This window comes from Antrostomus carolinensis, unplaced genomic scaffold, assembly GCF_000700745.2.
Source record: "Antrostomus carolinensis isolate BGI_N321 unplaced genomic scaffold, ASM70074v2 scaffold23959, whole genome shotgun sequence".
NCBI classification, from domain to species: Eukaryota; Metazoa; Chordata; class Aves; order Caprimulgiformes; family Caprimulgidae; genus Antrostomus; species Antrostomus carolinensis.
Window position 1 is genome coordinate 3,765 of NW_010338228.1, and position 25,513 is coordinate 29,277.

The 25,513-nt window shown below is 37.5% G+C and overlaps 2 protein-coding genes across 2 annotated transcripts in view; both read left to right on the forward strand.

Annotated features, from left to right (window-relative positions):
- Positions 1 to 769: 769 nt before the first annotated feature.
- On the forward strand, positions 770 to 1,018 carry CTXN2 (cortexin 2). Its single transcript, XM_010175445.1, has one exon. The coding sequence runs from the start codon at positions 770 to 772 to the stop codon at positions 1,016 to 1,018; it is 249 nt and encodes an 82-aa protein (XP_010173747.1).
- A 2,767-nt stretch (positions 1,019 to 3,785) lies between these two features.
- Positions 3,786 to 25,513, forward strand: part of SLC12A1 (solute carrier family 12 member 1) — a 51,031-nt gene continuing 29,303 nt past the window's right edge. The window contains exons 1-10 of the mRNA XM_010175446.2: positions 3,786 to 3,948; positions 7,365 to 7,962; positions 12,647 to 12,781; positions 12,996 to 13,071; positions 18,332 to 18,427; positions 19,090 to 19,229; positions 19,658 to 19,768; positions 20,719 to 20,830; positions 21,321 to 21,448; positions 24,431 to 24,515. Of these exons, the coding sequence (XP_010173748.1) occupies positions 7,552 to 7,962; positions 12,647 to 12,781; positions 12,996 to 13,071; positions 18,332 to 18,427; positions 19,090 to 19,229; positions 19,658 to 19,768; positions 20,719 to 20,830; positions 21,321 to 21,448; positions 24,431 to 24,515 (1,294 nt within the window). The 5' untranslated portion in view covers positions 3,786 to 3,948; positions 7,365 to 7,551. The remainder of the gene's footprint in view (positions 3,949 to 7,364; positions 7,963 to 12,646; positions 12,782 to 12,995; positions 13,072 to 18,331; positions 18,428 to 19,089; positions 19,230 to 19,657; positions 19,769 to 20,718; positions 20,831 to 21,320; positions 21,449 to 24,430; positions 24,516 to 25,513) is intronic.

Sequence of the window (25,513 nt, forward strand, 5' to 3'; positions counted from 1 at the left end):
TCAATGGGGAAGACCAAGAACAAGAAACAAATGAGAGCAAGGTTTAGGGGCAGGGAATTTATCTCTTCTCCCACCAGCCTTTCCTCATACATAAGAGTGGACATGTATAGAGGAAGGTCAAGGGGCAATTTTATCAATATGCTCACCTTCTTACAAGCTCAAAAGGCACACAGCATTTTTCTGAAAATGGAGCCCAAGACTTCACTAAAATTGCACATACAAAATGTTTTACTTTACAAGATAGATCTATTCATTTAGATTTATTACATGAGCGAAATCCATGTTATTTGGCTGTAATTCCCTTTGAGGTCAATGTGAGTTTAACTAGTTTAAGGACTGAGATGTAAAGCCATTTCAGAAAACAGACTGGTTTCTGCAGGTGGAGACCTTGGTGAGTATCGCCTAATCAGAATCTGTAGGTTTGTGCCCAGACTGGCAAAACACTGCTTGCAACAGCCATGTGCTGAAATTGCTCTGTTTTGAGGAGACAGCAAGCCAGAAAATTGTGAGTTCGCCATCTCGTAACAGAGGCCAGTAGGTGGATGGTGTGTAGAGACTAAAAGTTGCAATTTTATCACATTAATTTAAATGTGAAAAAACAACAGCTCACTACTAAAATCCAAGCTGTTTTTCATTTCCAAATGTCCATATGCTATGGCTCAGATATACACAACCCATTTAGACCTAACCAAACTGATTCTACTTTTCTATGCAGGCAAAGAAGCAATCGAGGTGAAAATCCCACAGAGTCACCAGGATGTGATGCCCAATGATGAGCAGTAATTACTGCAGCAACACTTCATCCAGCATGAGTGTCAACGAAATGTCTGCCTTCCCTCTGACTTTAGAGCAAAAAACTGGCTTTGCCTTTGTGGGTATTTTGTGTGTTTTCTTGGGACTTCTAATTATCAGATGCTTCAAAATCCTGCTAGACCCCTACAGTAGTATGCCTTCTTCTACGTGGGAAGATGAAGTTGAGGGGTTGGATAAAGGAACATTTGAATACGCTCTTGCATGAAAACTCACAGAATATCCTGCCTTAAATTTGATGTTGATTTCATTTTGGAAACCAACTGTTGTTACATTTGTTATACATACCTGCATTTTGGAGATATGTTGGTGGCATCCATTTTGTTAAATAAATATTTGTTGCAAACTCAAGAAGCACTTTATGTTGCTATTTTTTGAGGAACAGTGGAATGGTAGATAAGAAATGGTTAGCAACAAAGAAATACTACAATAAACAATTTACTAGAAAGTTATCATGGCCAAAACGTATTTTCCGAATCCAATGATATCTGCCTCTTCAGAGGAGGATCTCATTTCTACTGTGTCTCATGACAGGCTGGAGAGAAAGGTGAAGGACAAAAGACAGGCTTATGAATGCTGAATACATAAGTGGCAACTCCCTCCCCTCCTCATGTGACACAATTTTCTAAAGCTCAGAGACTGTGCTTGCATACTGAAAACACAAAAGTGGAGGACAACAAATGTTTGTGGCTCAGAGGAGGTGCCTGCAAGAGGTCTATGTCCATGTTGCTGAGATGAGAGGAACAAGGGTTGGTCCATGCACTACCAATAATAAGGAACTAATGGAAAAGCTAAAGATCACATCAATTGCCAACTCACCTCTCACCTTCCAAGAAGAGCAGGTGCTGTACTACTGACTGTTTATAAGGAAAGTGTATGTTGCTTCTCCCATGTGACATCTGATGTGGTCCTCTGCAAATAGTGTGTAGATCTATTCCTTCCTGCTCATATAAGAGTATTTTTTGATAGGTTGCCCTTCTCCTACTCTACAGCAAAAGAAAGTCAAACAGGATTAGTGGAAGGGAAACAAACATCATTAAGGAAATTTTTGATTCTACAAACATTCATCAATACAAAATATATTACCTGCTCAGAACTTCAGTCTGAACCAACACCACCACCACAGTCCCAGTCCACCAGTGCATCCCACATCATTAAAAATTTTAGGTGAAAGAGAAAAAGTAGATGTTAAGTAACCAATCTTACAGTCTAGCTGAATTGGTCAAAACACGCCAACTTTTTACCCCACTTGGTTACGGAAGATGATTCAGTTTAAACTGGAACTTAATCTGTGTGGTTGACAGCTCCCAGCAGTAATCACACCAGCTTGGCAAGACCAAAGCAGAGATAGTCATGCTGCATACCCATTTGTACCCAGCCCTGGAAAGGGACATGGGTCCAGAGCTGACTGGAGATCTCTGTATCCTCCAGCCCCTCTCCACAGCTAGTTCTTCTCTTTGTGCTTCTGCAACTGTGCACAGTGTATGATCTGGACTGTCAAACTGAAGAATTGGTCATAGGAGATCCTATCAAGGCAGAAGAACTAAAAGTGAAAGCAGAGTCTCAAATCTGGGTATTCAAGGTCACCTTCATATACACAGCTTTTTAGCAAGTGTGACAGTACTTGACAGAAATTCAATTCAGTTTTTCAGAAGGTTGGTATCAGAATTTTAAACGCTGTCACTTTTGCTAAACAGCTCTGTTTGCAACGAGGAGCAAAGGCAAGGAGATCAGTTACAGCAGCTGGTTTCTTTTGCATGTATTCTGAAAAATGCATATTGTCCCTTTTACCCTATATACTAGGCAGAGGCAGCCAGTGGAACAGCAGACCTCAAGTGCCATTTGGAACATAAAATACTTGATTGTACAGGGAAGGACATTAATCTCCTGTCTGAAGACTGTAAGAGAGGAACAGCCAACACTAATCTACACTGGTCCATTTGAATTATAAAACATAAACAATTTTGTGAATGTCAGAGCTTTTAAACTGCTTCAGATTCTGGACATGAAAAAATGCCAGACCCTCAGAGATTCAGTGTATTCCATTTATCCTAGTTAATTTCACCACAAAAACAAAGGCAGGTATCAGAACACTGATTCATGTGATCTGTTATTGCTGGATAGGATCATCCACTGCAGAGACCTGACACTGCCATTCTTTTTACGTACACCTAATCAGCACAGCTGAGCTCCGTGCTTTCAGGTTAGAGTGCTGAAGGTACTTAAAATTATCTGGGTTAAATATAGTTCAGTTATCTCTAAACTGCACAGCAAACATACCCAAAGAACCCCAATACTATCTCACTACTTTTGACCCAATCTATTGGGTCAAGGCAATTATAAATTCCCTTATGATTGCAAAGCTTCATAATTTCCTGCCCACCCTCCTCTGCTCCCCAAAAGACAAGGGAGTCAGCTTTCGCAGGAAGAATCTGCAGAACATAATTTTTCAAAGGTTTTCCTTAAATATACAGAGTAAAACTATGAATAGGGTTAGGAGCAAATGGTTCAAAAATGCACATAGGACAAGGGGACCCACCTATGACTGATCCCACTGACTTCACCGGAATCTCTTCTGCACTAAATGCGCAGAGCAGAAGCCTGAACTCTTGTTATTTCTGTTACTATATATGCAGAGCTGAAAAATAGAGAGATCATGATCTGTGCACAGAATGAGGCATAGCTGGGAGGGAAATGGAGATAACAAAAGTATTTTCAGGCCCCCTTAGAAATTTTGCAATACCATAAACCCAGTAATTGTAATGGATAGGTACATTTGCTGGTTAATAGTTAACAAGCTAGAATGCCTCTCTAAATCACCATCTAGAAATGTTTTGAAAGAGAGAGATTGGATGGTCTATTCAGTATATTAAGCAGGAGAAAAATCTGGCCAATAAGGCAGAGCCTGTAATGCCTCAAAGAGAGGGACACACTCTATGCATGAATAAAAGAGGCAGATTGTCCTTCCCTAAAAACACACGACTGAATGGTAAGTTAAATTATCCTTAATAAGGTAAAGTTGATTATTTATGAATAATGCTAGAATGCTAAACACAAAATTAATGGCAAATAACAGTTGAGAGACCTCTGGAAATACACAGTGAAAATCAAAGTATTATTTTCAAGAACGGCAGAAAGGTAAGAGACTTTTTTTTTTTCCTAGCAAAATACCAATATTATGGAAATCAGATAGTGAAATTATAGAATAATTTTACTGGGTAGCAAAAGTCTCATTGTCATCAAAGAATCAAGATTGCATTCAGTCATAGAGATGGAAACAAACCTAGTTTCACTGACCTTAATGACAAAAGATTTGGTTTTGCTCCTTCATGCCTGAAGATGAAACACTTCCTTACAATTTTAAAAGGCTGAAGGAAACAGAATACTATCTATGATCAGAAATGTGTAGTAATAATAATGATAATAATATTGATCATCCAAACCCAGGAGAAGTAAGATAAGCTAAATAAATGTAACACGTTGCTGTGAGGCTTACAAAACATTAAGCAGGAAAACCAGCATAAATATGAAGGCATTATAAAACAGTATCATAGCAGAGAGGTGACAGCAGAATATTATCTATAGCCAGTGGAAGAAGTGAGAAAATATGCTTTAGCTATATCTCATACTGAAGATGGAGGACATTTGTTTATCAGCTCTTCAAATTATAATTTTGATATGTGATTTTAGAGAAAATTTACATTGCTGAGGCATAAATATTGATGCAGTATTTTATCTTTCAGTGCCAAAGGGCCAAATGCATTTCACAAAATCATTGAGAAATTTAAATTGGAAAAAATCTCTGGAGGTCATCTAGTCCAACCTCTTTTGAAAGCACAGAATTTTTAAAAATGCCTCTAATGGACTTATTTACCCAGGCCTTCAGTTAATATATTCCTTTACATAGATATATTTTGTTTCTAAAACTTACCACTTTTACATACACTTGAGAGTTTCAATGTCTAAGAATGCTCTGTTTTAGTCAGTTTGAGCAGACCTGGACTCCTACTGAATTATACAGGTCTGTACAATCACACTCCCTTATCTCCTTAGAAGTATGTTTCAAGCTATACGGATAGCTTATTTCAGGGCCATCTAGGCCATCCAGTAAGTTGCTGCAAATGTTCTTAATACACTAAAGGCCTTAAATACAAAAGTACTCCTTTTGTTCTTGGGGTTTTTGTGTGCTTGCTTGGGTTTTTTTTTGAGGGGGTCTGTGTGGGAAAGCGGAGGTGGGAAGCAGATTGTACGGCCAGCATATGTTCACCTCTGTATGGGCTGCCACTCAGAGGGATGGATGGGCCAACAGGAATCTCATGACATTCAACACGGGCAAATGCAAATCCTGTACCTCAGACAGACTAAATCCCTGCACCACACAGGCTAGGGCCTCACTGGCAGAGAGCAATTCTCCTGGAAGGGGCCTGGTGAGCCGCAGGCTACAGAGGCGGCAGCACCATGCCCTGCGAGCAATGAAGGTTAACAATGTCCTGGGCTATGTTAACAGGACCACAGCCTGTAGATCAAGCAAAGTGATCATTCCCCTCTATTCACCACTCATCAGACTGCACCTGGAACCCAGTTTTTGTCTACCTGTCCCCCTGATCTACCCACAAATATGTTGATGAACTTGTGTGTGTCTGATAGAAGGCCACCAAGATGGTCAAGGGTAGGAGCATTTGCCCTATAAGAAAATGGGGCTTGTTTAACCAGAAGAAGAAGAGGCATTAGGGAAACCTATGCAGCCCCCTCCAGTACTTACAAGGAGGTGACTGACAAGGCAGAGCCATGCTCTTTACTGAGGTGCACAGCAGGAGGGTGAGAGATGATGGTCATAGAGTGACACATGGAAGGTTCCAATTAGATATACAGGAAAAAAAACCGCTATGAGGACAATTAAGTTTTAGAATAAGCTGACAAGGCAGGTTATGGAATCTATCCTTGGAGGATGTCAAGACCTGACTGGTGAAAGCCCTAAGTAACCTGATTTACATTCAGTGTTCCCTCTGCTTTGAGTAGAAGATTGGACTTGATAAGCACTCAAGGTTCCTTCCAAACTGTGTGATTCTATGACTTGCTACAATTTCTTTCAAATCATCTTAAAGTGTATTTTGAGTGTACAAATGTAAAATTGAGTGTAAAATTCTATGAACCTTCCAATGCCTATGACTATTGTTAATATTTCTCAGTAATTACTACTTTACCAGAGAAATTTATTCCTCCATTATAATTTAGGAAACCCAATGCTATTTTTTATCTGTTTCAGGTGTCTATTTATTCCTTCATATTACATTACACTTTGCTATATCTTAATTGCCTGCTCGTAAATTGTTGCCATCCTGGAACTACTAAAAATTTAAAGCCTAGCTTTTGTAGTGAATTTAAAAAATGCATTTGATTCAAGCTTTTAATAAAATTTAATTCTAGACTATGAAAGAAATATACACGGTATCATAATACTTACGTGGTACACAAACAGTAAATAGACTTCACGGAATCTTGTGTCACACACCTTGTACTTACTGCATACACTTTCACTGGTTTCAATTGAACATTGTATTATTAAAATAAATACTACATTTGAAAATCAATTTTAGACACTTAGAATCTGATCCAAAGACCATTTTATATAAATGGTGTTGCAAATCCTAATTTAGGGTCATGCCGACTACACCAATTTGTCATGACTGGGTGATTTAGATAGCTCAAAGAATCATTGTTAAAGGTATTAGCAAAAGTGGTTTTAATATGGTGTCATAAAAGTGGGACTTAACAAAGTCAGATGGCCAAGTTCACTCTATTACTGTACAGCACAATCATTTGAACAATGATTCAAAACTACCAAGGCACAAATCAAAGTTACTAAGACAAAATCAAAGTTACTATACTACAAGGTTATGCACAATATCAGTCACTTACCAAAGATCTGCTGTTGGTAAAAGGTCTCTCTGCCTCAAGGAGCAACCTTGAGAGGTGTCCCAGCTCACGGGGAGATCACTGCTGTGCAGCCAGGCTGCTTAGCTGGGAGAGCTCAAAGAAGACTCACTTAGGCTGTCATATTCATGGAATAAAGTGGTTGGCTTGTAGTCAAATTGCATGCAATAGAAAAGGTATGCATGAGACTTCTTGTACCCACAACTTTCTTTGTTCCTTGATAAATGAGTCTTGGAAAAAAAACCACACTATTTATGTGTTAATCGCATGATCAGTGTTCCAAGCTCATATGCATTGATGCTCACTGTGTCACTCTGCTCCTTTGTGGGTTTTCAGAGAACAGTTTGAAAATAGAGAAGTTCTCGGCCCGTTTATGGCTTAGGCCTTTACCTCCTTTGGAGTCTGTACCAAACTACTGCTAGTTTGGTTAAGGGGTCAAGTGCATCCATCACAGATGGAAAGATCCCCATAAACTCATTTTTTACTCAACTATTTTTTTACTTAACAAGTCATAGGATGACATGATGGATATTTGGTGAGGCAGGGGAGAGCTTATGGTGGAAAATTTATCTAACTGTGCAAGTTAATAGGAATGTTTTATTTATATTTTTTTATGGCAGAAACACAGTGGACAACATTAGGAAGACTGCTTAGAGATTTAAAGAAAAATTTCTCAGAACTTCGTTACTTTAAGAACAAAGATTTCATATGCAGCAGCACTAAACCCTTTGCTGTAGCTGCAACTAACTAGCTGCAGCCAAAGAAGAGTAAACGGATCAGTGACCTAAGTCTATAGCATCCCTGAAGATGTCAATGAATAATTCGCCAAATGTATTCTTGGATCCAAATGCAAATCGGTTTCAAGTTAACATAATTAATGAAAGCCATGACAACAATGAAACATCCCAAGAGGATGCAGGCTCTGACCCACCACATTATGAAGAAACATCTTTTACTGATGAAGCACATAATAGACTGAGAATCAGTTACAAACCAGGAAAAAGAGAATTATATGACAATTTCCTTCAAAATGGGGAGAAAACAGAAGCTAGTTTACATCCCTATGATACTCATACTAAAATGTATTATCTACAAACTTTTGGCCATAACACAGTGGACCCAGTTCCAAAAATTGATTATTATAGAAACACTGGCAGCATCAGTGGGAATAAGCTCAGCAGACCAAGCTTATTAGAAATTCATGAACAACTGGCAAAGGTAAGTGGAAAGGAAAGATACAAATTTCCTCTATTCCATTTCCAGGCTGTTAATTCTGTTTATTAATATGAGAAAGTCCTTAAATTCATGGACCTTGTCCAAGAGAGAAAGTACAAGTAATGACTTACCATATTTCCTTTGGTAGCTGCAGTATGTTTTCTGCCCTGTACCTTGCTCAAAGCAAAGATTTTTATTAAAGGCTGATAGTAATATACTTGATTAGCAGAAAAACATAGCTCAATCTTGTCTAAAAGTATAAAACTACTGAACCTCTTCTGTTTCACTCAAGAGTTAGGACAGCAGATGATGAATATCAATTCATAATTTAATCATGCTACACAGTTCACACTTACTCTAAACCTGAATTTAATGTCAATGCATAACCAAGATTCACAGATTCCTCTGTTGCGTTCATTAATATCTATAAGTATTATAAAAAAGTTATGTGCAATAAATGCAATTTCAACTAATCAAAAGTCCAAAGCAACTTGTTTAGTGCTGTAACAAACCATTCAAACAGCAAGAAAGAATCTAGAATAAGGGTGTTGAGGTTGAAAGCGTTTGCTCAGAAGAAGGATAGCAGACAACAGTTTTCAGGTACTGATTCAGTGAATGAATTTAGGCCTTCATGCTCCTTATACCCATTAATTTGGAGCTAATTTGAACAGCCTCTTGAATAACTACACAGAAAGCATTTATGGGGGAATAATTTGGCTAAATTCCTCCTAATCCATCACATAGAAAAACTGTTTAAATTTGCTCATGTGATAGATGGGACTATATCCATGTAAAATACACTTACAGAGAGAACCACCAAACAGGATACAACCTGTCTTTGAAAGATTTTCTAGGGCTGTTTCTCCTCTCCCCTTCTGAGTGGACCTACTTTTGGTTAACACAATGTAGGAGTTTACTAGTGATGCATATGACCAACAGATTTTATGGAAAAAAACTTCCCCTTAGCAGACTCTTCCTGTTTGCTCCATTTCTTTTTCTACATAGGCACTACAGTAAGTGAATAATGAAATACCAAAACATGTCCTTTATCGTGATAATCCTCACTTTTGTCACCCTTTATGGCTATTTGTCAGAAGAATATATATTGGTCAGGTATAATCTTTTGGGGTTTGCACATTCAAAACTTCCACAGGAAAGAGTTTGAGAAGTTGGTAATATTAAGTCTCAAATACCAGGTTTTCACTAACTTCTGTGTTACTGCCTCAGACAGATAGGTGTATTTTGCTGTCTACTCACCTATCTAGATCTTTTAAGGCTTGATTTTCCTATGTGGAAGAATCACCTCCATGCAAAAGAAATAGTGTGGGGACAAGAACAAATAGATTAAGCATTTTGAAACAGTTAAACTGTTAAAAAAACCTACTGCAGAACAGTGGAATATTATGATACTCTACTGACTTTGGTAAAAATTAGACTCTTCCCTGCTAAGCCACAATACCAAGTTCTCTGTAAAAAGCAGAGGAAAGATACAGGATACACCTACTTACAGAATTAAGACCAAACTTTTTTTTGAGGTTCTTAATTGTGTACTTGACAGGGCAGGGCCCTCACAAGAGAGAGATCACCTCTATAGTCAAACTCGGACTAGAAGTGTCAATATGCAGCAGAACCCCCTATTCTTTTTCTGTGTTGGGCCATAGCGAAATGAGAATCTCCAGGGAATACATCCTCTCATCACTATTCCACTCAGTTTTACATATTTCTGAGGTCTGAATAATTTGGACAAGTATCTGAATTTTGGCTGCTGGTTCAGATCTTGTTCAAACTCCATTTCTCTGGAGATTCACCTGTCCTAAGGAAGATTAACATAAGTAATGAAATCAAACAAAAAAAATAGCCATTAGGAAATTAGGACCTGATTCTTTAGGATCTTATTAGGACAGCTTCCTAGTTTTGGCCTGACTTACTTTAATTAAGGACTCCACAGATTTGCATAAAATGACTTGCATAGAAAGGAGAAGCAAGTTACCTGGGCCATCATTTATTTCCAAAAATGAATGCAAAGTGGATGTGAAAAGAGAAGAATATGAATTTGGTATTTCTACTCATTTACAGATGTGTTAACTGTTACTCAGGGGACTAAATACATTTCCATGCCCAGAAAAAACTTTCTCTTATAGAAATAATTTACTTCAGTAGTGGCCAGAGAAGAAAAAAAAAGTGTATTGGCTTTTAAAATAAAGCTGAATGAATATGTGCTGAACATGAGCATATTAAGGGATTCTCAGTTTTGATCATTACCAGAAAATTCAGGGGTTTTTTTGCTGTTGCATCTTTGAATGGTTTATTTTAAACAAAATTAGATACATTTGTTTAGGTTTTTGTAAGACTTTCCCTTAGAGAAGATAAAAAGAAGGCAGATTCCATCCCAGAATAAAACGAGGGAAAATTGCTTCACAGGCTGTGACTGTTAGGGAAAAGAATATCATCTAGCTTGGTCATTCCCAGACTTTTTCCAGTATCCAACTTACAGAAGGATAATCTTCTGCTTCTCAAAACAGGAAGGTGAATGTCAGAGGTAATGGGATTTTTGTTTCACGGGCAACCCACTGTGCCCTTATGCAAGTTGTGGCCCTGGTCTGGGAGCCACTAACCACAGCACCGGAACAAACAACCCACCATTAGCATGGCTGGAGTCTATTCCTGGCTGTCCCATGGACTCACATTGTGACCTTGGCCAAATGACTTCAGTCTATAGAGCTTATTCTGAAGAATAAACAAACATGAGGTCACAAAGTAGTAGATTAGTAGGGAAGGAAATCATAACAGTATAAAAAGGCTGATCTCCTGTCAAGAGGCAAAACCAGTATGTGCAGCTGGATGGGGTGCCTATCCACCAGCCCCAGTGTGCAACAGGCTCTCGAGCCACCACTAAGGAGGGGATGAAGTGTCGCACTTAGTGTGTATGGGTGTTACACTAATAGCCCAAGATTCAGTTCTGAAGAAGATGCTTCATTCCTTTTTTCTTTAACACTAAAATCTGGGTTTACCACACCCCAAGGCAATCTGGGTTTACCATACCCCAAGGCGATCCTGTCCCCCTCACACCCAGCTCTTTTGAAACTGAAATTGTGGAAGACAATTGCACTGTCAAAGCCCATTGCCAGATTTTGATAAGAAGTGACATATGTTTGACTTCAGATTTTTAAACATCACATAAGCATTCCCATTGTGCTTTGATGCTGGGCTTAACATCAGAAGATAAATATTAATATTTAATACACTTTTTAACATGTAATTTTTAAAATGTCAGAATGTAAGGCAGCCTGAAAGGAATTTCAAATATCTAGTTCCCACACTGCTGGAGTCAAATGTGTGTCATCTTTTAGCAAGATGTGTCAAGTTTTGCACACATTAAGCCACAAAATGACAATTAAATCCCTAAAAAATAGTCTAAGTGCTATTTCACAGCTGATAGCTGGTGATAATTACTTGGGCTTAATATTTACCCTACATAAGAAATCGTCTAACCTTTCTTCATCTTGGCTATTCTCCACACTTGTTATGGAGACTTGATGAGCTCATCATCTTTATCCCCAGGAGAGATGAAGGCTGAACTGTGCTGAAACAAGGAAAGCAAAATGTTTTTTTTAAAAGCAGTTAACTTTTTATTTTGGTAGTTTTTATTCCCCATCCTTAATGCCTGAGTAGCACAGGTAGAGCTGCTTGGTAAATAACCAATCGTTCACTAAAACACACCAATTTAAAATGCATTTATGGAAGGTTTAAGGCCATAATTTATTACAATGGCATAGAAAGCACAAATTAATTCAAAGTACATAGGAAACAACGTGTTTCAAGTACAAAGACTGAACTCTTTTATTTTTTCTGTCTTTGAAATTCTAATCACTGTAGCAAAACAGCTTACTATTATTTTGCTAATCTTAACTCACTTTAATAATATACTGTATTTTGAGCAAACACATCCATTATTATTTTAGGGTAAGAATCATCATAATTATCTAAGTTGCTAAGGAGCTCAAAGTCACAGGCTTTCAATGGATCTTGTATTCCCATTTCACTTAGGGCCAAAAGAGCCACAGGCACCAAGTTTAATCCATGTTAAACTATATTATCCAGTCATTTATTTCTCATTTGTGAGCACAATCCTGGATTTACTGTGTCAAAGGCATTCTACAGCCTTGCATTATATTGGCTAGAGCCCCGATCAATGAGCGGGGCATCCAAACATTATCCTAAGTGTCATATACAGTTGGTCTTTGCCTGGTTTGTTTTCGGTTTTGGGGGTTTTTTTGAGTCCATGGACAAAATACAGAAACAGCCTTGAAGCTTAAGCAAGACAAAAAAACTTCATATGGTTCACAAGGTCACAGATGTTTCTTCTCCTTGACCTCCTCCTCCTAGTTAACCTGGAAATATCTTCATCCCCCTCCAAACCTAAAAGCATCCTGATTCCCCTCCAGAAGCAACACATGCTCCTGACCCTCTGCCAGTCTATGGTCCATCCTGAAGGTCTTTGCAGAGGACCCAGACAATACCTGGCAATAGTTAACCTAATGCCAATTCCTCACAAAACCAGTCAGAGCTTTGTATTAGAAATTAAAAGAAACAAAGCCAAATTCCTTTATTCCACGTCTCTCTTATGCAGCCAGGTGTTCCTCTGCTTGGCACAAAAAATGTATTTGTTTTCTGTGTGATCCTTCAGAACATAGCTGTGAGCACCGGCTCAGCTGAGAGAGTGGCTAATGGAGAAAGCACCGCTGGAGATGAGACAGCAGTCAGCAAGGAAGAAGACAACAAAACGGGATTTGTCAAGTTTGGATGGGTGAAGGGTGTCCTGGTGAGAAACTTATCTGTATTTCTAAAACAAATTAAAGGAAAACAAACTTTAAGATTAGTTCTGCAACCCTAAGGTCTTTTAAGAAGAGAGGGTGGCGCACTTGAGGGGTGTTTGGGGTGCTTTTTAGAAGTCCGCAATGCACACTATCACTCTTCTGGTTGTTAATAGTTCTTTCAACATTGCACTAATGCAGTATTTTTTGTTTAAAACCTAGGTAAGGTGTATGCTTAATATTTGGGGTGTGATGCTTTTTATTCGACTTTCCTGGATTATAGGTCAAGCAGGAATTGGTATGTATCTTATTTAATATAATTTTCAACAGTGAAAGGGGAAAAGAGGATAAACTATACATGATCATGATTAATATATAATCTGAGATGTGCATTTGCATGCTGAACTAAATAATGTTTTCAAATGCTTGCCAGGGTAAAAGATGCTAATCCTCGAAACTATTGGAATTTTCCAGACTCACAGCCAAATTACTGCTTAGAGGCACAGATCTGTTAACTATGCATATGATCATCACATTTGAATATTTCTAAGCTTTGGTGAAATTTGTATTTAGATCCTGTAACAGATGTAAACTTCATGAGTTGGGCCAATTTTTAATATGCATGTACAGAGTTAACCTTTAAGAGTTCACACTTTGCTTATCTGTGAATCCCAAACCTTGTCATCTACATATTAAAAACAACGCTTCTTCACACCTCTCTGCAAAGATGAAAACAGAACTGGAAGTAGATCTCATCTCATCAGGATTTCGTTATTTTTAACTATAGCACAGCACTAGATACTAGTGTACTATGAAACACTAAGTTTTAAAAACTCTGCTACAGTTCTCATACACTTCATTGTGTGTTGTATCTTTGCTTCTTCATTGTGCAATTTAATTAATCCAAATCCCACATGTCTCTGGGAGATTGGGCCTTGAAGCCTCTGTCCAGCATGTGGTTGAGCGTTCAGTGAAACCAGTGGGAGGAAAGGACTAACAACACTGCGAGAATCTCCAGCAACTAGAAGCAGCTCAGTAAAGGGCAACGTATCAGTAGTTGTTGTGTGGTACAATTGCCTTTATAAGAGCTGCTGCTCTGGGGAAGCACAGATACGTGAACTGCGATGGCAGTGACACTGTGTGTTACAGGATCATATGGTTTAGAACAATGGGGCCCTAATCTTTGGCACCCAGATGTCATAAAAACCCAGCAACCCAAAGGGGGGATGGCAAGTATTCCAGTTTGGAGTCTCACAGAATGGAAATACTAAGTAGCCATGAGCTGGAGTCTAAACTCTGACCTCAGGGCATCAGGTCTCCTGGTCTTGGATAAAACTCAGTGCTCAAATTCAGATTGAATATAAAGATAATCCAATTCCTTGTTAATGGCAGCAAAATGAAACACTGAATAGAAACATCTCCAAAATTTTGCACGGTTGAAGTCTGACTTCCGGCAAAATAGAGTAACTTCACAGAAGTTTCACTTGAGCAAGACTGAGCTTTTAAAAAAAGATAAACAAATTAAAAGCTTATTAAGAAAAAAATCCAGCCACAAACTTGCAGAGACACAAGCAGGCGAAAAAAAAAAAGTTCCAGAACTAAGCAGAAGAACTTTACCTACTTTTGCAGTGCTCCATGCATGGCTCGAGCACTGTGCCTGACAAAGGGGTGCTTGCTGATTTTATGATGCATACCAAATGAGAGTGTACAGCCCAGGGCACTCATAAGTTTATGCCTTGCCATGAAAATTCTGCATCTTAATATTGCCAAGACTTTGCTCTGGGGTTTCATGCAAAATTAGTTTTTAAGGGCAGTTTAGTAACTTATTGAGATCATCAAGAAGTATTACTTTATTTTGAGGTGTGAGAATAGCCATAGGCAAGAGTAATTCATTTTAGAACAACTTACTTAGCAGCCATATGCTTGGTTTTCAATCTAAACTTTAATCAGATTTTAACATTAATTTGTACCAACATCAGTTACAGCCTTTCTGCTTTTACATTTAATTTTACCATTTTAATTCATTGATAAGCAGACTCTCCTTTCTTATGGTTTATTGCTGTGCTATTGCTTTTTAAAATTGCATGCCTTATGTAAGGAGGTTAGTTTTACTTCTGAAAATGAGATATCAAATGTCATTTGAATAATTTCTCAATGCATTTTCTGATTGTCTTATAAGCAATAAGCTTTAAGTCCCTAGCCAAGCTGCTTAAGGAGAACAGTGATGGAAGCTCATCATCACCAAGGCTCAGGGATTTCACTAGGTACTGCTACTAACATGGAAATTAAATGAGTTGGTTAAACCACCATCTGGGCAACATTTATATCCCCATAATTAGAGGGCCAAAGAGATAAAATCCTCATAGGTTGTCTTCGGCAAAAGCTCTTACAGGGGAAAAAAATAGCATTCCAACAAGGTTCCCTGTTTATCATCAGCTGTGAAAAAAGGGACAGTACGGTCCTGACAAGGTTCCAGGTCCAAAACTTGCCTGGTATTTTCACCTGACATCTGGGGACTGTCTGAAATCTGTATTTGTACCTATACATGGAATGGTTAGCCAAAGGCAGGGAAAACCACCGAGTTTATGTTAACTGAAAATCTGCCCCTGAATATTACAATTATGTTACATTATGTTATATTGCAATTATGTTTTGGTTGAGTCACTTTATTTTATGCACTTTTCTTCTTAGATGTTTAAATATTTTTAACAATTAACATCAAAGCCTTCCCAACCAGATATTACTCACTGAATCTGACTGTATTTATCATATACACATTAACAACATGAATTGTGAAATTCCAAAAAAAATCCTGGAAAAATACTCCTTACGGTGCACATGCACTTACCAAATAATTTTAAAACTACTTTAAGAATAATGTGTCTAGCTTATTCCACTTAAGAGTTAACACCTGTTTAAAAGTCATATTCATCCACTTATCAGGCACAAAATTTGCATGGTTTAACAATATCCTTCTATGTTATGGTAGCTGACCAAAAGGAATGATCATTTAGATTTTTTTTGTATAGATCTGCATACAAAATCGGTGCATGACTAGTTATAATAAGAGTTCAGAAGTCAATAGGATAGACATGATTTATTTGATGCTCAAATCACTTTAAATATCCTACACTATCTTATATATCATTTATATCTCAAACATCACATTGCTCTGCCTTAAAGGATTCTGATAACATGGCTGTAATTTAAGCAGCAAAGAACATTCTTGGGGGGATTGGATGTCTATAACCATCCAGTATGAACTGAAGTCAGGAATCTGATCTGGAGTTTGGAAGGTAGAAATACAGCAGATAAATCAATATGCTTGTAGTACTTCTAGCTGGATGTCAGTTGTGGGATCCAAGTTTCAATTTGGATGAGCCCTGGTCAATAAACATTGCTACAAGCAATATATAATCTTCAGTTCCACACTGAAGACCTATGTACCTTATGGAAACAAGAGAGCTACTGCATAAACATTAGCAAGTTCAGATAAAACTAAGAACTAATTCCATGTTTGGCACCAAACTATAATTGTTTTGGTTTTTTTTCCCCTCTCCTCTCATAGATAGAAATAGGAATAGAAGCAATGAAGTTGAGATTTAAATGTCATATTATTTCTTCACCTGACTTGAAATGGGAAAGTGTTCTGGAACTACAGAGCCAAACTCTTCTCGGTAGTGACAGAAAATATAACAGAATCAATGGCCGCAATTGTAGCTTGGGAGGTCCAGTTTGTACACAAAGAAAAACTTTTTCACTGGGCAGGTAGTCTAGCCCTGGAACACGTAATCCAAATAGGCTGTGGGATCTTTGTCATGGGAGACCCAGCTAACCAAAGCCATCACTGATTTAATCCTGTGTTGACAATAGTTCTGCTATGACTGGGAGGCTGAGCTACAGACCTTCAGAAGTCACTTCCAATCAATGGTTCTCTGATTCTAAATCATATTAGGCACCTACTACTCGTAGAGTTTCTAGCTTCAGGCAGTTTTACAGTTAACAGAAACCTGACCGTATAACCAAAGACTGGAAACATACTTAGATTTCAGAGTCTTACTCAAACTGAAACCAAATTCATCTACAACTAATCACCTATCACTGATCTTCAGATGTTTTATTATATCTGTTTAATTATACAATTTTGTGATCTCAGATTAAAAAAAATATATAATTTCACTAAGATTATACATTACAGGTCACCTGTTAGAGTAAATGGAATCTAAAAAGCAATATTTCCATTTTCTAATGTTTGTCTTGTGTTAGAGTAAAACTACTTTTTGTGGGGGAAAAGGGAGATGAGGAGAGAGTGGGGAAGAGCAGCACTTGATAGCTTGGCAAGTAAGGATATAGAAGGCTTGCACTAAGGTCTTGTCTCTCTACCTGATAGACTCTTTGTCCTGGTGCACTATGAAACTATTCAGTCAGTCTTTTTCTGATTCAATACTTAATTAACTGATGAAAAACAGCAGCATTCTTAAGAGATCTGGTTAATGTGTTGATCTCTTCACTTAAACAGACAGGGTGTGTATTAAAGGCAAATACAAGCATCCATGCCAAGGGAAACCTGTTTGCTCATTTTCTGCAGCCTTTGAAAATAATGAGAACTTCTAGCTAGGGTACTCCTATCAGAAAGAATCACTGCTTGAAGACTGATGGGAGTAATTTACTACCATGACATGGACTCCTTGGAAATGTTCTGCAAACTGCAAGTGGTCAACAAACTGTCTTTTCAGTTTATTGCTCTGATTCTGGCCTGAAAATTCAATTTAAAGAGAGAATGATTTGTAGGAATCATGGAACATGAGTAAAATATTTTATCTTCTTATTACTGACAGGTCTTGGAGTAATCATAATTCTTCTTGCCACGATGGTAACCTCAATTACTGGGTTGTCAACTTCTGCAATAGCAACTAATGGGTTTGTCCGTGGAGGTAAAAATCTTAGGGTTACTAATGCTTTCAAGCCCAAAAAGGTCTTTATGTATTATTTTCATATGAGGCAGACCAGAAGGATGATAAACCAAATGGTACATCTAAAGGAACTGGAAGGTAACAATTCTAACCACCCCTAATCACAATTTATGGCATGTTTGAGTTGTCACTTTTAATAAATCCCAGATTTCAGTTCAGTCTGTGAAGTACATTTCAGATGTTCCTGACTACTTCTGAGCGAGGGATGGCTTCTGGCTTTTCATGGAGTTCCTCTGTTACCTTTCAGCAGGTCTTTCTTATACAGAGCATTCCAGGTTGGACATCCATGGACAAACTGAGCATGAGGCATCTCTTCCTCTCATTTAAAAGACTGATGCAGATCAGTGGATATCTTCAATTTATAAAACTTCTTACATTTCAGCCACTCCTTGGATGATGAGTAATTAATTTTGCTGGAAAAGTGCATGTCAGGTATTTTATGAAACAAAGTTTTAGTGCATTTCAGAGCCTTAAAGTTATAACTGGTCTGCTCTAACCTCTGTGGAAAATGGCAAGTTCTTACTACGTCATTTAGAACAGGTATTTGAATTCACTTGAATATACTTTCTTTTTCGGATCTTTCAGGTCTTGGAATCATAGTTATTGCTCTGAGTGTAGTAGTAACAACATTAACAGGTATCTCCATGTCTGCCATTTGCACTAATGGAGTTGTAAGAGGAGGTAAGTAAATATGATCTCACGAAAAATACAAAAATATGCAGATTTGTATTAGAAAAAAAAATGGAATTGAGATAACTGTGTTATAAGCAAAGCAATAATAAATAAATCTGGAGTGATCTCTCTCAATGGATCAACAGTAAATTAAAGTGTATATGATCTTAAACACTTCCTGACAATAAATATTAAGTGCCAGTGAGATGAGATTAAATAATTAACTGACAAAGTAATATGCTCCAATTATGGTATTAGGCAAAAAAGATTAAAGAGTCACTGCATTACTATGCTGGAGCTTTAACAATGTACCATAGAATATGATCTTTCATGCTAACATTGGAAAGTAAGTTAGAACCTGTCTTCAAGCGAGGTTTTCTGCTCTGTGTTACTGTATTATATACCATGAAAAATTATTTGAAGGTCCAGTTTTGCATGCTAATATGCACTAAAAAGATGTCTGCAATAGAAAGGCATACAGAATAGTCTGAAGGCAGAACCAGTAGGAAGCACATTCCTTTTTTTGTCAGTGTCCTCTATTAATATAGGGAAAATATTGATTATGTTTGTTAGGCCAAAAGCAGAGATTCCTGCAGTATTATTTATGTGAGAAAAATGAGCAAATCCTGAGCATTTAGTTGTGCTGAAATAACAAACATTTCTGTCTGCAGGTGGAGCATACTATCTCATCTCAAGAAGTCTAGGCCCAGAGTTTGGTGGCTCTATAGGACTCATATTTGCTTTTGCGAACGCAGTGGCAGTTGCTATGTATGTAGTTGGATTTGCTGAAACAGTTGTAGAACTTCTTAAGGTAAATGTACATGTTTCATGTATATGATTAAATTGTTTTGTGGGGTTTTTTTGTTTTGGGGTTTGTTTTACATAATATATTTGTTTAAGTGGTGATACTTTTTAGCTGAGGCTGGAGGGACATTTTTAGCAGGAAGAACCTGGTCTGTCTAAACATGCCATAGAATGCTTCTACATTATTTCTACTTTATGACTATATTTCATACATTTCTCAATGAGAATCTAAAAATCAGAACAGGAACAGACATCCAATTAGACAGCCAAATAACCCCAACTACAAAGATCCAGGTGGAACATGTAGTACAAACACTTGGCCTCACAAATCTCTGAAACTTTGACAGCTCACTGCTTTCTATTTCACCTTGTTACCTGATCCCACCAGATGGGCAGAGAAAGACTGCTTCTAATAACATTTCTTCCTGCTTTCAGGAGAGTGATACACTGATGGTAGATAAGTCCAATGACATCAGAATAATAGGTACCATAACCGTTGTATGTCTTCTCGGCATCTCTGTTGCTGGCATGGAATGGGAAGCAAAGGTAAATCTTTAAAAGAACATAACAGAAAGCAGTATATTAGACTACTGTACAGCATTTGTGTGTGAGGAATGATATATAACAGGTGGAATTTTCAAAAGCACTCAGTTTCAGTTTATGCTTAATCTTTCGAAAAGCAATAGCAGTTTAATCATTACATTCAATGAAAGCACAACTACTCCATGCGCTTCCTTGAACATACATTTAAAAGGGAAGAGGAAGTTTGTGTTCTGCAGACAGCTTGATTATATTGATTTTTATAATTCATGGCATCATGTAGAGCCTTGGGTAAGTGCCCCTTTTGCCCTTATTTTTGGTGCAGCTTGACAGAGTAAACAGTAGTAAAAACAATATATGATTTTATCACTGTACTCTCTCAAGCCCTACTCAGCAGAAGAGCTCTATTTGCTATCCATTCCTTAATCTCTAATGATTTCTGCTATTCCTTCACCTATAAAAAAAAGTTCAAAATGGAAATTCAAATGGAAATACTTTAGAGGGTGGAATACAGCTATCAAAATCAGGTCCAGAATAGCACCCTTATTTTTTACATTCTACTGTGATGGAGACTAGAACTACTTGTAAAAGAGATCAGAAAAACAATTAGATGTTATAACCCTTGAAGTGACAATCCACTGCAACTAAACAAATTTAATAACAATATAAAAATGTCTTATACTTCTTATTAATGCATTAGCTGTTTCATTTTGCCTTTTCTTGTAAAGAAACTAACATAAAACTAAATTATAAGTCTATATTTCATAACCCCTTTACTAAAAACTATCTGCTGTTGTCATTAGCTGATTCAGCTATCTTGATTCCTGGTATTTTTGAAAACTATAGAAATTGGTTATCTGCCATAGGTAACACATATAGATAACTTACTCTATAGCCATCTCCACACTCAATGCAAATTAAGATCATCAGGAAAATCTTTTTGTTTCTATTAATAGGCTCAAGTTATTCTTCTATTCGTTCTCCTTGTTGCCATTGCAAACTTCTTTATTGGGACAGTCATTCCTACCAACAACGAAAAGAAGGCAAGAGGCTTTTTTAATTACCAAGGCAAGTAATCTTGCTATCCATGATAAAATAGTAAGTTTGCATTCTTTTTGGCTTCATACTGAGTTAAGGATTCCACTGAAAAAGGTTGCAAGATCAGGGTCTTTTGCCTGAGTTTAAGTCAGCTTGCAAACCAAGGGAATTCATTTAATCTTTAATTTTGAGTCTGTCTGCTGCTGCTGAAGCTGACAGCACAGTTAGCTGCAGCACAAGTCATTTATATATCAGCAGAGCACAGACAAAGTTTTACACAGAGCTAAGTGCAAGTGCTGTAGTGACACTGCTGTCACTTCAATATGGATCTGTAGCTGAGATGCAGACAAGCACATCCTACTGGGGACCAGACTAAGGAAATCAAATTCACTTTGCTTATGATAAGAGACAGATTCAAACCCAGTCATCCAGACGTGAATGTCTGGCTTACTGACCTCCTTCATTAAGTAACTTTGGAATAAAATCCTGGTGGTATTTTCATTTTCACCTATATTTGCAGCATCGATATTTGCAGAAAACTTTGGACCAGATTTCAGAAGTGGAGAAGGATTTTTCTCGGTGTTTGCCATTTTTTTCCCAGCTGCCACTGGCATTCTTGCAGGAGCCAATATCTCAGGAGATCTGAAAGTACGTATTTCATTAACTTCATAATACTAGCTGTAGGTTGAAAAAAGAACAAGAAAACAAATTATGAATCAACACTGTATTCAGTTTTAAATCGTCTTATTTTGGGAAGCAGAACTCTCACTTTTAACTACCTGCTTTATTATTTTAAAACATCAGTTCACATTTTCTCTCATAATACATTATGGCTATTTACACAAATTACTACATTTAGAATTGTATAATTTAAAAGTACATTTCAATAACCTGTAATAATATACCATTAATGGTCCATTAGCAGCACATGACATAAGATAAATTACATGTGTATCTCTTGGCACTCTTCTTTTGCAAAATCTCTAAAACATCATCCCAAAAAGCATACCTGTAAAGCTTATGTTTGTACTCACAAGAATCAGCAGAGACCAGCTTTTTCTATGCAGGGTCATAGCAAGGGCAGAGCAAACAGAGCAGTTAATGAAAGCAAGTATGTCCCAATCCCATGTCACTACTGCTGCTCAAACGGAAAGCTGCAGGTTTGCAGCTGTGACAAAAGAAAGGAGTCTGAAGAGCAAGGGAAAGGAGGTCCAAAGGTGCCCAATTGTCTTGTTGTGGCCATTCTGTCAGGTCTCCACTCTCCTCTTGCAGTATAGCACTTGTACGAGATTATATTTCCAGTGTCTAAACATACTGGTAAATTAGAGGCAGGAATTTGGTTTTAACTTTGAGTGCCCTCTAGTTTTCATGACTTTGCACGGTGTGTTTAATGCAAAGAGTATTTAAAGCTAAACGCAAAGCTGAAGTAATTCAAAGCTGAGCAAAGCATTTGGCAAAACTTCTCCAGTAAATATGGAGTAATGCAATAATTCATAATACTACAAGGAATTCAGAAATGCACCAGGGGTATCCATAACTCACATCTTGCAATTTAATACTAAAAACAACAACCAACAACAAAAAACAAAACCCCTCCAAAATCACCCCCAAAAAATCAAAGAAAAAAAGGAAAAAAAAAGGGGCACCAAAAAGATGTGGTTTACCTAGATAAGCCCTGCATGTCAAATGAAGTTATTTGGCTTTATCATACAGACCCATTGTCTTGTGTACCTTAAGGATTCAACCAAAGGTCTGTTATTTCTCTATTGGCACAGTAATCACAAGTTCACCAGATCCTACCAACCCTGACAGCCAGTTCTGTTTCCCTTCCTCGCACCGAGTTGCATGCATTGTCTCCTTTGTTTTCAGAGGACTGCTTTTGAAGCCAAGCACAGAGAGAAATATGCAGAAAATGAGACACTAATAGCATCTATGAGATTCCATTTTTAATTAAAAAAACAAAAATCATTGTACTTCTGTCCAGTGAGACTGAATCAGCCTCACATAATCTCCATCTTTTTATTAAAAAAAATAAATTATTTTCCCATGTATGGTTCTCTCTATACATGGCAAGCTCCCAAAGCAGCAGCACTTCTTTCATGAGCTATTTGAAAGAGTCTAAGCAGACCAAGTGAAGGGGTTCTCCCGTTGGCTCTCTGCAGTTGTTTCTATTTTACAATAAGTGGATTTCTATAACCAAGTCCTCCAGGCTGCAGATTCCCTACAGAGCATGTTTAGACGCATTAGATAGGTCTAATTAAATTAACCAGCCTCTCCAGAAATCTAAAAGACAAGCTAAGAAGTATTTTAAAAGTGTAAAAACTGACCAATCAAACTTTCTTTAGAATTTGTTGCAAACACCTACGTACATACTGCCGTAGCCATTACACACTCAAGTAGTGGCCTAGTCCAAAGCCTGCTTACAGAAACAGCTCGTCTTCCTAGTGACTTCAGTGGGTGCTGCAACAGGCTCTGAAGTGCTAACAGCATATTAAATATGTGTTTAATTATTGATAAAATTTAAAAGTTGTAAAGCTATAAGAAACTTTGACCCTAAGATCTAATGTTAGTGTGTTTAAGATTACAGCATGAGACTCCACAAAAACAATGACCCAAGACACGCACACTAGAACTGTATAAATTACAGTTACCATGATCTGAGGGCAAAAGGTCTTATGTAGCTGAAGTGACTTTGCAATCATTTTTCAGCTCAATAAATCCTTACCTCATTTAAAAATTATATTAATTATTAACACAGTTAAGTCAGTCATTCATGTTTCACATGACACTCCAAATGTGTTTTGGTTTTTAGCCCATGCAATAAGCATAATTATAAAAGTACAAAAGTCTGTGGCTTAAAATGCATTCCATGCATCTTTGCCTTAAAAATCCTTGCTAAACCAACTTAAAAAGACAATTCATAAAATGCGCTTCCTAGTACAAACACACACACACAATTGTAAAGTCAGCTAGTATTAAAATCCCCTTTAAAATTACAATGTATAATGCAGATATTCAGACTCTTACTTACAGTTGCACGAATGAAGCAGATATTGTTGTGAGCCAGTCTGTAAGCATTGTGATCCAGCCTTATTAAATTATCTAAATTAAAAGTCAAAGCAGTGACAGGAAGTAGCCTGTTATCAAGATACAACTAACAATTACTAGTTGCTAATCACAAAAGTACTGTATTCTGTACAGGGTGACTATCTGCATCTATCTTGCGATTAACCAAAAATGGTCTCGTCTTGTCATCCACAGGAGTTTGATGGTTAGTTCAGTAACTATTTACCCATTTATATCATTAAACATTAAAATAAAGCCCATTCCAATGTGAAGAGAGCTTGGAGCTCCCAGAAATGCAGAGCTCAGGACTCTCCTGCTGCTATAAATGCGACCCCAGCTCCTGTAGAATATACTTCAGTATGTTCAGGATAGGAGCACTGCACCACAGAACTGCTTCACTATCTACATGCTAGGACAGGAAATGCTGGTGCGGGTCTAAGTGACAAAAATCTACTCTCTAAATGCATCTTCATATCACAATGTGGCAGGACTCCCTAGCACTCAAATGCAATCAGACTAGAGCACACAAACTCACGGTGTTTTTTGGTGCTGCTTTGTTTTAAGGATCCACAAAGTGCGATACCCAAAGGAACGATGCTGGCCATTCTGATTACAACAATTGCTTACATTGGCGTTGCAATATGTGCAGGTAAGTACAGAAACTCTACTTCATGTCTTGTTTCATACAGTTAAAAAGTTTGAAAGCCTGGTATGCAAATTAATTATTAATCTCACTGCTTTTTCATCCTGTGGATTTATTATGTAGAGAGATACATGTTTTGACTTTACTGTATGTAAAACCAGTTGGGAAAAAAGCAGCAATCAGCAGAAACAAAAGTCCTGTTTGGCAGCTGGATTTTCATATAACTGTATGATCACTTTTGCATTTGATTCAGTGACAAAGACCACTAGCATATAGTATCCATGAGCATAGTAAAGATTAAAGGAACCTCTGATAAATCTGCTGATGTTTTGTTCCTTATTCACACTGAAATTCCACATGGCTTCTATTTGCTTTTACTAGTGTTACTAAGCACTCATAAGTAACAGGGTAACACACACATTTTGTACGTGAACGACTGCACTGGCTGCTAGCCAAGGGCTAGCCCAGTGGAACTATCACATATATGTCAAAGACAGAAATCAATTGCCTGTCTTAAAGTAAAGAAGATGCACTACATGACTAGGTGTTCTACAATGTTGGAATGTGGGGTAACAAAATGGACACAAGAGAAAAACGGAGACCTGTACTGAAGTAATGAACTGTGTTGGAGGAATATGTAATTAAATTCTCATTACAAGGGTACAAATAAATCTCTGTTCAAGGAAAAGATTTTTCTTTTTCTCTTTTAATAGTACTATAAGAAAGAGGGTTGAAAACTACACTCTGCCTTATTAACAAATCCTCAATACTGCATGAAAGCCTTCCAGGGTACTCCCTTTTCTGGGAGATGAATCTCAAGTCTTGACTTTTGCAATTCTCATATTATATGCAAAAGGCAGAATACTCAAGTCAAGCTACAGCTCAGATTATTTGGATCTAAATTTCCCCTGCAATTAAAGTTGAAGTGGTCATTCTTCACTTTCTATTATAAATTTGTTAATGCATTGTTCTGTTCTCACAAGCAATAGCTGTATTTCAACTTC